The sequence below is a fragment of the Petromyzon marinus genome, chromosome 37, assembly GCF_048934315.1.
Source record: "Petromyzon marinus isolate PM22_M1 ecotype Great Lakes invasive population chromosome 37, UKy_Petmar_22M1.pri1.0, whole genome shotgun sequence".
Classification (NCBI taxonomy): Eukaryota; Metazoa; Chordata; class Hyperoartia; order Petromyzontiformes; family Petromyzontidae; genus Petromyzon; species Petromyzon marinus.
Window position 1 is genome coordinate 22,700,312 of NC_133703.1, and position 16,440 is coordinate 22,716,751.

General features: G+C 52.8%; 1 protein-coding gene across 5 annotated transcripts in view; it reads left to right on the forward strand.

Annotated features, from left to right (window-relative positions):
• Nucleotides 1-16,440, forward strand: part of LOC116949594 (myosin phosphatase Rho-interacting protein-like) — a 176,122-nt gene that overhangs the window by 135,178 nt on the left and 24,504 nt on the right. For all 5 annotated transcript variants that reach the window (XM_032967055.2, XM_032967056.2, XM_032967058.2 and 2 more), the window contains one exon: nt 3,655-3,711. In XM_032967055.2, the coding sequence (XP_032822946.2) occupies nt 3,655-3,711 (57 nt within the window). The remainder of the gene's footprint in view (nt 1-3,654; nt 3,712-16,440) is intronic.

A 16,440-nucleotide genomic window follows, 5' to 3' on the forward strand; every position in this document is an offset into this window, starting at 1 on the left:
GATAAGCCACTTCGTTGAGCTATCATTTGTGATGGCCAGGTCGCTTCTAGCTCAGTGGGCCTTGCCTGAATAAATAAAAGATAGTTTTATAGTTTAGTTTATAGATATAAAAAACACACACAATGAATGTCCGAAAACGAGAGAGTGCAAGGTCGCTGCTAGCGTGGGCACCCACCCGGTAGACTGACACACACCGACTGCTTCAGTCTTCCCCGTGCTCTGCTACTGGTGGCCGTACCCTCTCGCTGGCTCCGGGTTTGAATGCCAGCTGCTCGTGATTCGATTCGAGGGGACTAAGCCCTTTGAGTCCTAAGATATCCGCAAACCTATGATCTCTCTCGTGTCAAGTCGATCCCTCGTGTGCAGGCCCATTCATACGGTGTGACTCCCCCGTGGGTCAAATGCGGGCCGGTGTCGATCAAACCTGCGCTGCAAAACGGCCAACCGTGGATTTGATAAAAGTAAAAAAATGACACGGCCCATTTTTATTTTTATTTTGCAATAATCATCGTCATCATGTCGCAGCTCCAATTAGCACGGTTGGCTACGTATGGTGCGAAAGAAGTTGAACATTTGTACGTACAAAATGCATTTTTAAATATTTCAGCGAGAAGTGTACCACTTTGTGTCAGAGAAGGACTCTGGGAGATGATTTTGCATAACTGCCGGACACCTCAAGTCACTTTATAAGTGCTGCACAGATCACACGGTCTGCAAGCCAGGGTTGTCATTTGACAATCAAAATTAGATTGTTGGAGCTGAGTAATCTTCAATGAAGTGAAAAAACTAATTTATTGTAATTCTTTTGCCTGAAATTATTTAGCTGAGACTATAAACTGACAAACTTGACAACAGGCATTCAGTCACAGTGGGCACCTGAAACCCAGATGTGAACCCAGCTTCTCAGCGGTGCTGGCTCAAACTCCTGAGTCACACGGCCACTCCAAGCACACCGTGCAAGTTTATACATATTTTAGTTTTATGTTGCCGGGCTGGGTGTCTGGGGTTTTCATCGATCAGTGGTTGTGTGTGGAGCCGTTTCACGGACGGGCAGCATATCCAGATATCATTCCAAATTTCACACCGGATTTTCCACCAAAATGTATTATCTCTCCCGTTGAGCCAACTGGGCCTGAGCCGGCGCCTGTCGGCCCCCGGGCCTCCCACCAACGACGGCGCAACCGCTACCTCCGTCGCCCCCCCTCCGTGCATCGGCCACGATTTATGGCTCAGTTTATTTTCTGCCGTGTTAAAATGCGAAACGGGAGACAGCAGCGAGGAGCGCTGTGCAGCTGGCCCCGGCGGCCAGCTTTGTAAACAGCCTAAATCTGCCACCTTCGAGAATGCCACGGGGCGCGCGTCGCCCTGCGCAGCAGCGCCGGCGAGGAGCCGCCGTGATCACCGCCGTGATCACCGCCGTGCACTCGCCAGCTGCCGTCTGCCGAGTTGGATAAGCGCCGCGTTTGGCGGCATGGTGGTGATGCCAGCGAGCGGCAAGCGGCGGGGGGTGAGTGGCGCGTGTGTGGGGCGGACGGCCGGCTTCAACCGTGCGCGTGAAATATATACCGCTCGCGCGATGTGCGTGGGTACGTGATTGCGCGTTATAACGTTGCGGCCCCCTTTGTCAATCCACTGCTGGATGATGGCCTCCGGTCCCCCCTCCCCGCCCAGTCGGTCGTGGATGATGTTTGACCATACTTCACCCACGCTGGTTAGCGCCGATGTCAGCCGCGGCCGGGAATCGAACTCGGGTGGCAAGGTTCGTGATGGAGCGCTGCCTACCGCCGCTCCAGTCCTCCATGCGCGTTGAATACACTCGAGAGATTAAAGCAATATGTTGCGTGTGCTGTTTGCATTCCTTACATCTGTAGCCAAAGACAAAGATCCCCCTACAGCCGTTAACCGACTGTTGGGGCCAGTGGTGTTAGTGAGCGCTTTGAAGGCTGGCACGGCACATGAGGGGATCGGTGGCCAACGCTATGCCCGGCCACCTTTGTATCCCCAGTGCTGTTGTTTACACACTGCACCCGGGACTCATTTGTGACCGAGTCGACCTTTGGGAGGCCGGGGACTTGTTCAGATACTCATCGCGGAATATTGTCCGTGAGCGGGAACCGAACTCGGGTCGCCGGGTTTGTAGCACAGTGTCTCTAAACACGACATTACCGCAGACTCAAACCCACAACGTGTGTACATTCGCGTGTGCAGACGTACTCAATATGCATGTGCTATGCTCATGCAATGAGTTTGCATTTGCTGGCTGTTGCCCCAGTAACTTGCACAGAGGCATGCAGATTGCCTCTTGCCTGGGCTCCTCCAGGTGCCGGGTCTTGGCGCAAAATTCAATTGAAACCAACTGCCGCTTCAGCGGATTTCGTAAATGCGTTACGATGCATGTGCAGCACGCACGCACTCTCGCGCGCGTGTGTGTGTGCGTTGTATAATGCGCGTTAAAAAAATCTAATCTCCTCCGTGGGGAAGGGTATTCAACCTTTCATACGACTTCCCCTTCGAGGTCAATATTTGCCGCTGGTAATTTGCGCATTCCAACGGACATCCATCAATTACATGCCGTTATCATTCATCAGCAGGCAGTAGCCATTTGGACCGCCGCCAAAAGGGTGCGATGAGGACGATGCCTGGACGTTGCAAGGCAACGGACAAAACCTACGCCGCCGCACCAACATTTAAAACCATTTGGGCGCAAAATATTTCCCTCTAAACTTTATCGCTGCTGAAATGACGGCAAAAGCCCGATCGCAGGCACGGGCCCCCGGTTCAACGCGCCGGTCACTTCCCTCGGGATGCTCGCCGGATGTTGTCGCCGCACCGCCGGGCAACGGTCCCTTAAAGAGGGGCAGCCGAGGCGTCGTTAACTGCCGAACTGAACGAGCTTGGCATGGCCTGGCTCGGCGCTGTCGGCTTTAAATTCACGCCTCGTTTGCAGAGAACTCTGGCGGCACGGCACGGCGCTGGCAGCGACCACGGAGGCGCGCGGCGCCGTCGGCAGCGGCAGCGTTGTGCGTGCGTGCGAGCGTGTGTGTGTGTGCGTGTGTGTGTGCGTGTGTGCGTGCGTGTGCGTGCGAGCGAGCGTCGGCAGGAGCAGTGGTGCCTGGCCCATTGGGGACCCAAAGCAGAAATTATTATTATTATGTATACACGTGTGTATACGTGTGTGTATACTCACACGTGGTGGTGAGCAGTATTGGAACGGTTAGCTCGCTGCGCTATGAACCTGGCGAGCAGAGTTCGATTTCCCGCTCATGGCCAACAGCAGTGATGATTTTCTTAATAAGTTCTGGGCCTCCCCTAGGTCGACTCAGCCTTAAATGAGTACCTGGTGTAGTGTGTAGTAAACATCGCCACTGGCGAGACAAAGGCGGCCGGGCGTGGTGGTGGCCACCTATCCCCTCGTGTGCTGTACCAGCCTTAATAGGTGCTCGCTAACAGCACTTTCCCCAACAATCTGTTAAGGCTACAACGGGGGATCTTTGTCTTTTATGCTCACACGTACCCCGTGACCGCGTTCTGCGGCAGACCTGGCGTGACTACCCTCGGCTGGAAACTCAGAGGATAGCTCCGTCTTCTGCGACGCGGTTTCTCGCAGAAGCTTCAACGCATCTTAACCTCGGTGTCTCCTTGTTGTTGTCGCAGGCTGACTCTGCGAGTCTGAAAAAGGGTTGGCTCAGCTGGCTGGACGATGACGCTCAGGTAGGGACAATCGCCCTCCCTCCCCCCGTACGCCTGGAAACACGTGCCTGCTTTTACAGCACTGTGCAAACCCACCGCTGGATGAAGGCCCGATTTTTTACACTGTTGGTCGTGATGGTTTTATGGCCGCACTCTACTGTGCTGGTCAGTTTGGTTTGGAGGAGGAGGGGGTCCAACATTGGTTTAGATATCACCGGCCACTGACCTTAGCCCTGGCTTGGAATTGAACTCGTGTAGCTAACTCCATAGCGCACTGCGCTATTTAACCCGGCGACCCCCATTCCTGCCTGTCTGCTTCGTAGCCATAATTCATACATTAAGTGTATTGTCTCTTTGAACAATGTCATTACTTAATAATCTATTTCATTCTTTCGTGTTATTTTTTTTCATCTTTCAACTCATCTTGTACACAGGAGGCTCCGCAGTGCGTGTGAAGTTGTTTGACAATCGGAATTTGCTTTGTTGGCTCGCCCACAATGTGAAATGGCCTCAGGTACTTATTTTAGTGCCGAGATAACCTGCTGGGCCCGAGGCCATCTGCGTACAAAGCCCTGCGTCACAGTGTGCGCTGGACGTGGTGTTTTTTGATTTCATCAAACGCTGGCAATGTCAGCAACATACTGAGCTGCATGGGTGCAAGCATGCAGAGTTTCCACCTGTCTTGATTATCTCGGGAGGGAGGCAGCTGCTGTGTAAATCTGTCCCGTTCTCCCAGGACCCTAATAGTCCAGGATTTCGCCAATTTGCTTAATCATAATAATAGCAATGCATTTACATGTCTTTGTGCCCTATTTTAGTGTTCTTATTCCAATAAATGGCCCAGTTTATTTTGTACCTCAGAGGTGGCGACCCTCGCGAAAGGACTGAAAAGTTTTCTTTGATGATTGCTCTCCTGCGGCGGTTCAGTGATGGTGCCAAGACTCGGGCTGCTTTGCAAATGCATGCACTGTGCTGTGCATTCGCAATGCATTCTTGGCGTTACCCATAATGCCGTGTTCGTATTTTTTTTTACATCCGCTTGTATCATTTGAACCAATTGCGGTTATGCGGGAAAAAAAGCAACTGAAACGATGATGGCAAAGAGCAGAAAGAGACGAGAGGGACAGAGACATTGCCGTGTCGCTCGTTGAGTTGGCACGGCGTGGTTGACGTGGGCTCCGGTGCAAGGATATAAACCACGGTGCAGTTGCACCGCCTACACACGAGACCGCTATCCCACTGCGGTGTGGCGGTGGTGGGAGTTGGTGGATCGTGCAGAGATGGAGCCAGGGTTGGATTCGCAGCAATAATGTAGTGTTTGTTGCAGGCGGTACAGCAAGTAGGTTAGTGACTAGCAGCAGCGTTGCTGCGTCGTGGCTGCGGCGGCTTAACCCGGGGGAGCCACATCGCATTCTGTGGCGCTCGCCCTCTGATGTGGGCTCTCAAAGGAGCCTGGGAAATGTCAGGGTCGTGATGGGAACGCCGTGGTGCGTTAACCGCTTTCGCGCCCGATCCTCCGATCCTGCCAGGGTTGCCATCTCTGCGGTACAAACGACCGGGACACATCAAGGGGCGAGGGGGACAACTGCACGCATGCAGAGTGGTGTGTGGGTTATTACGCAACTGATGAAAAACGATCCGCAAACCGCACCTCCAAATCAGCAGCGCCACAACCGGGTTTTTTTGTTTCGTTATTATTTTTATTTTATTTAAGCAGATGACAAACTCAAGAGACCAGGATACTCGTCTTGCCAGCTGGCGGTGACGCGTGCTGCGCGTATTCCCGAACGAGTGACTCGCGGTGTCATTTTAGAATTTCCGCCAAACTTGGACCCCGACGCCGGTACACATCGGCCGACACTCTTGAACGCCCGTCGTGAAGCAAGACCGCGCGCCGTAGCATCATCGCGGCGATTACAACCGCAGCAACGACCCGGGGCGGTCGCCGGATTCGAGGCGTGAAGTCTCTTCAGCGGCAAGCGGCGACCGCACCGCACCGCCGGGGCCGCGGTGCGACGCGCAGGGAGGACGGTGCCGAGGGAACGGGGCGGACGGGTGGCACCCCGAGAGCGGACGCGGCCCGCTAGGGCGGAGCAGGAGGAGGTGTCGTCGTTGCTAGGGCGGAGCAGGAGGAGGTGTCGTCGTCGCTAGGGCGGAGCAGGAGGAGGTGTCGTCGTCGTCGTCGCGGCTCCAAACGGACCGCCACGGTCACGCGGCGATGCCATGGCGCAGTTACCATCGTAGTTACCAACTCAGTTACCATCACAGTTACCATCACAGTTACCATCGTAGTTACCAACTCAGTTACCATCACAGTTACCATCTCAGTTACCATCACAGTTACCATCTCAGTTACCATCACAGTTACCATCACAGTTACCGTCACAGTTACCATCACAGTTACCAACTCAGTTACCAACTCAGTTACCATCTCAGTTACCATCACAGTTACCAACTCAGTTACCATCGCAGTTACCAACTCAGTTACCATCGTAGTTACCATCGTAGTTACCATCGCAGTTACCAACTCAGTTACCGTCACAGTTACCAACTCAGTTACCATCGCAGTTACCAACTCAGTTACCATCACAGTTACCATCGTAGTTACCATCGTAGTTACCATCGCAGTTACCGTCACAGTTACCAACTCAGTTACCATCGTAGTTACCGTCGTAGTTACCAACTCAGTTACCAACTCAGTTACCATCTCAGTTACCATCACAGTTACCAACTCAGTTACCATCGCAGTTACCAACTCAGTTACCATCGTAGTTACCATCGTAGTTACCATCGCAGTTACCAACTCAGTTACCGTCACAGTTACCATCACAGTTACCATCGCAGTTACCAACTCAGTTACCATCGCATTTACCAACTCAGTTACCATCACAGTTACCATCGTAGTTACCATCGTAGTTACCATCGCAGTTACCGTCACAGTTACCAACTCAGTTACCATCGTAGTTACCGTCGTAGTTACCAACTCAGTTACCAACTCAGTTACCATCACAGTTACCAACTCAGTTACCATCGCAGTTACCATCGTAGTTACCATCGTAGTTACCATCGTAGTTACCATCACAGTTACCAACTCAGTTACCATCGCAGTTACCATCGTAGTTACCATCGTAGTTACCATCACAGTTGCCAACTCAGTTACCATCGTAGTTACCATCGTAGTTACCATCGTAGTTACCAACTCAGTTACCAACTCAGTTACCAACTCAGTTACCATCTCAGTTACCAACTCAGTTACCAACTCAGTTACCAACTCAGTTACCAACTCAGTTACCATCACAGTTACCATCACAGTTACCATCTCAGTTACCATCTCAGTTACCAACTCAGTTACCATCGCAGTTACCAACTCAGTTACCAACTCGTTACCATGGAGAACGTCGCCGTGCGTCCGCGTGCCTGCTGATTGATCGCTTTGGCGCCGTCCACGTTTGACCAGATTAAACTCCCCGGCGGCGCGGTGATGATTGTGAAGTGTGGAGCCGCCCCGAGGTGTGAAGGGTGGAGCCGCCTCAGTGTGAAGTGTGGAGCCGCCCCGAGGTGTGAAGTGTGGAGCCGCCTCAGAGTGAAGTGTGGAGCCGCCTCAGTGTGAAGGGTGGAGCCGCCTCAGTGTGAAGTGTGGAGCCGCCTCAGAGTGAAGTGTGGAGCCGCCTCAGAGTGAAGTGTGGAGCCGCCTCAGAGTGAAGTGTGGAGCCGCCTCAGTGTGAAGTGTGGAGCCGCCTCAGAGTGAAGTGTGGAGCCGCCTCAGAGTGAAGTGTGGAGCCGCCTCAGAGTGAAGGGTGGAGCCGCCTCAGAGTGAAGTGTGGAGCCGCCTCAGAGTGAAGTGTGGAGCCGCCTCAGTGTGAAGTGTGGAGCCGCCTCAGAGTGAAGTGTGGAGCCGCCTCAGAGTGAAGTGTGGAGCCGCCTCAGAGTGAAGTGTGGAGCCGCCTCAGAGTGAAGTGTGGAGCCGCCTCAGTGTGAAGGGTGGAGCCGCCTCAGTGTGAAGTGTGGAGCCGCCCCGAGGTGTGAAGGGTGGAGCCGCCTCAGAGTGAAGTGTGGAGCCGCCTCAGTGTGAAGTGTGGAGCCGCCTCAGAGTGAAGTGTGGAGCCGCCCCGAGGTGTGAAGTGTGGAGCCGCCTCAGAGTGAAGGGTGGAGCCGCCTCAGTGTGAAGTGTGGAGCCGCCTCAGAGTGAAGTGTGGAGCCGCCTCAGAGTGAAGGGTGGAGCCTCCTCAGTGTGAAGGGTGGAGCCGCCTCAGTGTGAAGTGTGGAGCCGCCTCAGAGTGAAGGGTGGAGCCGCCTCAGTGTGAAGTGTGGAGCCTCCTCAGTGTGAAGGGTGGAGCCGCCTCAGTGTGTAGTGTGGAGCCGCCTCAGTGTGAAGTGTGGAGCCGCCCCGAGGTGTGAAGTGTGGAGCCGCCCCGAGGTGTGAAGTGTGGAGCCGCCCCGAGGTGTGAAGTGTGGAGCCGCCTCAGTGTGTAGTGTGGAGCCGCCCCGAGGTGTGTAGTGTGGAGCCGCCCCGAGGTGTGAAGTGTGGAGCCGCCTCAGAGTGAAGTGTGGAGCCGCCTCAGTGTGAAGTGTGGAGCCGCCCCGAGGTGTGAAGTGTGGAGCCGCCTCAGAGTGAAGTGTGGAGCCGCCTCAGTGTGTAGTGTGGAGCTGCCCCGAGGTGTGAAGTGTGGAGCCGGCCGAGGTGTCGGCGGTCGCTTCCCCGAGGAACTTCGCCCACGCGGCGACGGGGGCCTGCGTGCTCGCTGCTATTTTAGCGCGAATCATTTCAGAGAAAGCGTGGACGATCCAAAAATGCTTAAACGTAACGTTTTCTTGGTATGTGCCGTAGGTATGTTGAACTTCTTTTGCACCGTACGTAGACAACTGTGCTAATCGGAGGTGTGGGGGGAATGACAGCCAATTAAACATAAAAATTAGGTTGAAAGAAATTAGTTTTCAATCTCGATGTAAAAGTGCCATCGCTCCAGTGGCTTCCTAATACCGGAAGGAAGAGCGTTCCAGACGGCCGCGATGCGGTGACCACCGTCTTTGTTCAATGGTTAGATGATGACGTCACCCTGCTGCTGCTCTATTTAAGACCGGGAGCAAGCGAGGGCTTTACCATTCTGGCGAATTGCCCGAAAGTGCTGGATGTAATTACCAGCGAAACGTCGTACTCAAACTGTAAATGTTGTGGATTCACTCTTCAACGTGACACTTTTTTTGCTGATTGGCCGTGTCGGGTGGTGGAGGGTTTACGACACATTTATAAATAACGCGATCTAACCCAAAAACCTTTATTATGAATAATATTGGTCGCGAAAGCTTGCTACGTGTTAAACTAGCCAAAAGCCGCTGCTGCGAGGATGGCCGGAGTTGGCGTGATGGTTCACGTTCATTGACGAGATCATCACGGAAAGCAGTTCCAAAGAAATGAGTTTCCGCTGCCGCCGCGGTGTTGGGGTTATCACGCCGGAGTTTTGGCAATCCGGAGGTGGTCGCCGGTTCGATCTCTCCCACGCGGCGGTTTTGAAACGACGGGGCACGTTCCTTAAATCCACCTCCCTTGCCTCTGTCCAGCCAGCAGCATTGGTGGGCATCACCACAGTCGCTGGTCAGGTCGCGTGTGGCGGAGTAGCGTGTGGTGGAGTAGCGTGTGGTGGAGTAACGTGTGGCGGAGTAACGTGTGGTGGAGCAGCGTGTGGTGGAGCAGCGTGTGGTGGAGCAGCGTGTGGTGGTGTAGCGTGTGGTGGAGTAGCGTGTGGCGGAGTAGCGTGTGGTGGAGTAACGTGTGGTGGAGCAGCGTGTGGTGGAGTAGCGTGTGGCGGAGTAACGTGTGGCGGAGTAGCGTGTGGCGGAGTAACGTGTGGCGGAGTAACGTGTGGCGGAGTAACGTGTGGCGGAGTAACGTGTGGCGGAGTAACGTGTGGTGGAGTAACGTGTGGTGGAGACCAAAATGCCTTTCAGAGAGGCCGAGTAACGAGCTACCACCAGCAGTAATTGCACGGCTGCATCTTTACCTATTTTATACACACGAATATAAAAATGCACGTTTTTAAACTATAAATCCTCATAGCAACCATCTTACCTCATAGCAACCATTATTCATCATAGCAACCATCTTACCTCATTGCAACCATCATTCCTCATAGCAACCATCTTACCTCATAGCAACCATTATTCACCATAGCAACCATTGTACCTCATGGCAACCATTATTCACCATAGCAACCATTGTACCTCATGGCAACCATTATTCACCATAGCAACCATTGTACCTCATGGCAACCATCATTCCTCATAGCAACCATTGTACCTCATAGCAACCATTATTCACCATAGCAACCATTATTCACCATAGCAACCATCGTACCTCATAGCAACCATTATTCACCATAGCAACCATTGTACCTCATGGCAACCATTATTCACCATAGCAACCATTATTCACCATAGCAACCATTGTACCTCATGGCAACCATTATTCACCATAGCAACCATTATTCACCATAGCAACCATTGTACCTCATGGCAACCATTATTCCTCATAGCAACCATTATTCACCATAGCAACAATTGTACCTCATAGCAACCATTATTCACCATAGCAACCATTGTACCTCATAGCAACCATTATTCCTCATAGCAACCATTGTACCTCATAGCAACCATTGTACCTCATAGCAACCATTATTCACCATAGCAACCATTATTCACCATAGCAACCATCGTACCTCATAGCAACCATTATTCACCATAGCAACCATTGTACCTCATGGCAACCATTATTCACCATAGCAACCATTATTCACCATAGCAACCATTGTACCTCATGGCAACCATTATTCCTCATAGCAACCATTATTCACCATAGCAACCATTGTACCTCATAGCAACCATTATTCCTCATAGCAACCATTGTACCTCATAGCAACCATTATTCACCATAGCAACCATTGTACCTCATGGCAACCATTATTCACTATAGCAACCATCGTACCTCATAGCAACAATCATTCCTCATAGCAACGCCATAAATGTGTTTATTTATTCCATATACTGCTGTTACATTGTCATTTATGATATTGATATTTGTTGTTGGTCTCGATTGCCATTGAGTTAAAAAAATAATGTCCGTTTCGTTACGTAACAATAGAGTATTGTTTTTAGTCTATCAGACCATCGGCTCTCCAGACCAATATTATCCTCCAGCAGTGTTTGTTTTAGCAAGCAGGCAAGCTGTAGGCCGGTTTCAACCTTCTGGGCCTCATCAGCAGAGCGAGGCTAATTAAACCAATGCCATTGTCTTACCAAACATTATTCTATCCCCACGCTTGGGCCCTGCTGGTCTGAGCGGGTTGGGGAGCAGCCCAGACATCGGCGCGTAGAGAGAGGCCCTCCACTGGAGGAGGGCGACAGAGAGCCCCACTGGAGGGTATTTTATCATACTTCTCCACACGTGACCTGCCGATCGACTGCATGTGGTGAACCAATTTATACCTCTGGGTGGACAGGGGCGGGGATCAATGGAACTGGTGATGTGTGGGTTGCGAGTCCAGAGTGCCACGGCGGCATCGCGGGAGCACAGAAGTACGGTACAATGATGGATTTCGCCACATTGCCTTCTGCCTGTCGCGTGCAGCGTCACGGATAACAAAATAACGAGGCCAGGAGACGAATTAACGAGAGGGCATTGTCACGGCGTTGGCTCCGAGCCCTGGGGAACGGGGGGGGTGGGGGGTGCGGGCTGGGGGTCGGTCAGCAAAGGGGGGGTGGCGGGTGGCGACAGGCGTCGTGCCACGCACGGGTTAACGGGGCTCGCACTCCGGAGCGCTGCGGGCGAGCTGGCACCCTCGGGTTGGGATTGCGCGCGAGGGCACCGCCCGCAACCTCCACCCCCCCCTCCTCCTCCTCCTCCGTCTTCTCGTGCGGCCACGGCGCCAACGCCGGTGAGAGCGCCCGCGGTTGTGTTCTGCTGGGGAGATAGAGACCGTGGCGGGCCGAGTGAGAGAGAGAGCCGTACCAAGCTGTGAGTGACAGACGTCTGCGCGGGTACGTCCTCGCACCGGTCCGTGTTGTTGTTTGTGACGCCGTTCCTTCTTTGCTGTCTTGTTTTGCTGTGCTCTGTTTGTCTCTACAAAATATTGCGTGTTTATAATGTATGTCCAGTATTTATGTGTATATACCCGCTCATTGGGATGCGGTAGCGTCGTGGTTAGCGCAGTGCGCTGCAATGCCCGTGAGCCGAGTTTTGATTCCCGCTCGCACTGAACGTCGCTGACATCAATGCAGACAGGCATCGACATGGCTCAGGGAGCCATTCATTCACCAGTGGATTAACAAAGGGAAAACAAAAATTATCGTTATTCAAATTATATTGTTTTTTTAAATAAAATTGTCTGCTTTGCTGGTGTTAGCTTTATTGCAGCATCGCAGAACCATGATAGATGGTGAGGCCTTCATCCAGCAGTGAATGATCATGGCTGACGACGATGACGGAGATGGATTGTAATCATCATTGACCATCCGAGGAGTGCGGGCCGCACGTATTTTTCTCGCTCCCACCGCCGCCACCGCCGCCACCACCACCCCTGCCGCCGCCACCACCACCCCTGTCACCAATACCACCACCGCTGCTACCAACACCACCGCCACCACAACCAGCACCGCCACTGCCGCCACCACCACTGCCACCACCGCCACCACCACTTGTCACACCACGTCTCGAGTGCCACGGGGGTAGAGTTACGGGCGGCGCTGTCGTCGGCCCCGGCAATTAAATATCTCTATTTCTGGAGGACACCCCCAGGGCGCTAGTTGTGCAGGTCGCGCCGAGCGAGAGGATTGGCGAGCCATCGAGGGAGCGGGCGTGTGGGTTGCGTTGACAAAAGGGCCAGGAGAGGCGGGCGAGCGGGAGAACGGGAGAGCGAGGGGGCGAATCGGCGGACGGTAGGGCGAGCGGGCGAGTGGGTGATATGAGGTGAGATGGCACGTGGGTGAAAGGGAGAGTTGGGCGGACAAAGAGTGCCTGGGTGAATGGGTGAGCGATAGGGCAGTTGGTGGGCGAGGGAACGAGAGGGCACGTGGGTGGGTGAGGTGACAAGTGGGTGGGTGATCGGGCAGGTGAGCATGTCGGAAGACGAGCTGGTGACAGACCATGACACAATACCGCTCCTGCTGTCTCCAGCTGGACCACTCGCAGCAGGAGCACCATCCTCACACTCCTCTCCTCATTTCTCCTCCCGTCTCTCATCTCCGTTTGCGCTCCTCGCTCTCTCTGCACACAGATCCGCACTTGGGCTTTATTTGCCACTCCTCTTTGAAGTTTTAGTTGGGTTATAATTTGCGTTCATTCTGTCGATGTTTATAACTGACGATCGCAGGTTTCATAAAGTTGAGAAGCACGAATTCTGCAGTGTGTGAGCACGTCTAAGTCTGCGATAAATTTTAAATCTAATCTCAACCTCTTGGAGTTTCATATATTACCTTGTATGTTAAGACTTAGGCATTAGAGCATTGGACCCGCTTTATGATGCCTCCCTTATGAAAAGACATTTTTCTTTGCAAAGGTTTTACTCAATGTATTATCTTGAATCTTAAAATGTAGTTAATTTCAAACTATAGAATATTTGTCAAACACGAGCGTTAATGCTGTGTGCTTGCTAGATCAAACAGAGGCAATTTGATGAGTTGCCCCTGCGTGTGGGTGTACTTGTTAATTTATTATTAATAAAAAATAGAAACTGGCCTAAAACATGCGTTTATTAATCTTACATTGCTATATTTTGCCATACCGGAGTTATTCATGAATTTGAAAGTGTTGGGAGTTGTTAAATTTAAGAAAAGTTATCTTGCATTATCGAGTTGCACGTTAGCATATATAATACAATGTCGTGAAATGATAATATAATACGAAAGCCAGACTAAAATATTACCGAAAACACGTTTCTCCGAACGCTGCACACTTTGTACATCGGCATCAACCCATCGCTAATAAATAACATAATAATTTATGATCCTTTGTCAGTCCGCCATTGGATATGGGGGGGTAGGGGGGGTGTTGTTTGACCATACTTTACCACGCTGGTCAATGAACGTTCGTGAAAGGGGGATGCCGAGGTCCGGTTCAGCCGTGGCTGGCTGGGTACGGAGCCCGGCTCGTCGCGTTCACGGTGCAGTGCGCCAACCGCTGGGCGGCCACCGCTCTCACCGCATGTACCGACTGCTCTTCAGTGAATCGCATCGGAGCTAAATCGCATCCGCAGCAAGTGAATCTCTCACAGCCAGCGGGATACCACGTGCGGTACACGTGTGTGTGTATATATTTATAGGTTGTGCGTAAAACTCGTGTTTATTTTAGACGCACGACGGGCAGGTCACAGACACGGGCATTGGGGGTGCAGCCTGAGGCCAGGAGCCAAGCGGGAGACCTCGAGCCAGGCGGTGGGACGCCGCAGGAGCAGACGCCGGAACGGCAGGTGTCGACTTTTGCAACCAAGCGTCGGGTCTCGGAGAGGAACCGAACGGATGTGAAGCTGTGGTGGTCGTCGTTGGCACGAGCCGTGATGACCTCTTGACCTTGATTTTGACGGTTTGAGTGGCCTCAGAAGGCCACTCGTTCATGATGCTGGGACGATCAGGTTGCGCAACCGACTTCAATAGTAATCGACCACTCTTTGTGTGGTCGATTAGTTGGGCTTCTGAAACAATATCCCGCCTCCTAGTGGAACGCGGCCGGTGATGCCGATGGCATCGCCAAGCCCCGCTCCTCGCTTCCCGTCCAGCGGCACACGCGTGGGTACAAAGGCGAGGTTGTTATTGTTGTTGTTTTTGTCAATACTTCTCACTGCGAATTTTCTCGCCATCCCCATTCGTCGAGCAACCGGGACCGAGATGACCGGCGGAGTGAATCGGTGGCTCGAGTCATGGGACGGCAGTCCCAACTCTCTCTCGAGCGGCGGCTCCCATCGGGGCGCCACCGCCACCGCCGCCGCCGCCGCCCCGGGAATCCGCGGCGCTCTCTCGCTCTCTATAATTAACGGCCACGCGGCGAAGGCGGTCGGCGGGACGCGCCGTCCCTCCCCCCTCCCCCCTCCCCCCTCGCCTCCTCCCCCCTCGCCCCCTCCGTGGCCGTTGCAGCCGGGCGGGCGATGGCACTGAACGCGGCACTTTTATTTTAGTTTTGCGTAAAACCCTCGGGGACAACGGCTGGCGGTGGCGTGAAAGGCGCTCGCTGAAAATACGCGGCAAACCCGCCGCGCCTCGATCGCGCCTGACGGCCGCGCGTGCGTGTGCTCATATTAACTTCGTATTTGGTCGGATGAGGCGGCGAGCTTGGGAGGAAGCAGCGGCGGCTGTCGGAGTCTCCCGCCTGCGCTCGCGGCGCGGCCTCTGGCCGTTGTGCTCGTCCGCACGGTTCTTGGGAGTCGCGGCGTTGCTTCGTGAGTGTGACGGCGGTGGTGAAGTTTATGCTTGGCAGTGTTTTTAGCTCTCTCAGGAGGAGTGGTGAGTTGCGACCAACAACTACAACGGCGGCAGTGCAATTGAAACACAGCGTTGTGCAAAGTAGTTGTGCTTTATAACGAAAAGTTGTTGCCTGCGGTTGTGTCAGTTTTCGCGGATGAGTGCCGTATCTTCGGATTATGACGTCTCCTTATTTCCTGTGTTTTAAAGCAAAATTTTTTATCATGTGGTTAGGTGTGTCTGACCACATTTGTACCATTTTATTGACACAGGGCACAAGATTGCGGCGGTGGTCGCCTTACTTTCCAGAGCGTCTTTGTAATCTCGAGACTATACGGTAACCCTTTCGTGTCCTTTATCAGGGAGGCGCAGTGCGGAGTACCGTTGATCACTGAAATGCATTTTTTTTTCAACCTTTGAGCGTGAATAATTCTGCAGCGGTGTAATGCGTAAGCAGACAACTTGGTTATTGTTTGCCAGTGTTGTGGTTCTGTCCAAAGCACCAATGTTCACCCGAATCGGGTTTTTACATTTTTTATGACTCCGACAAAATATTGTCGTTCTTGGAATTTTATATAGTCAGCTCAGAATTAACTGGATTTTGTTATCAAATTAGTCCTTGAGACATTTACAGCGTTTACTGTAAATGTTTATTAATTATGTGAAGAAAGTTTAGTTTTATCAATGGGAAGTCAAAAAAAAATCTGCTGGCAGTGATGCGGAATCAAAATGGTCGACTCCTGTAAACGATCTCGCAGATTCATGAACGCCACTTCAGAATCAGCAGCTGGAGGAATCCGATAAGCTATGAAGCTCTTTTTTTTTGCAAATGGCCAGGCGGTGCCATTCATGAAGGTGAATGGCACCGCCACACACATTACCGGGCACCTGTTGTGGGACTCTAAACAGTTAACTCGTGTGCCGCGGAGCTCGGTGGCAATTTACCACAGTTGCCATCGGAGGTGACCTGTTTCGATGCGAATCGCTCACGTAGGTCGCGTGCGAGCTTGTAAGTAAGCGTGGCGCCGTGCCCTCTTGTTCCGTTCATACCGGCCGCTAGGGTTGTGCGTTTTTTTGTTTCTTTGTGAAACATTTCGCCGTCCTTGATTCCCCGTTGCTCCGCCGCCAAGCTGGTGCCTTCGTCACAGCTGAGAGCTGCGCGGCTGTCAGGGGGAGAGAGGTGCGCGCGCTGCGTCTCTCCTGGCAGGGTCGGCTGAAAACAAGGTGGCTCGTGCCCTCCGTGACCTGCCTGTGAATATTGCTCTGTGACTGTCTTGCAGTCCAGATGGTCTGTGTGTATCTGCTCTG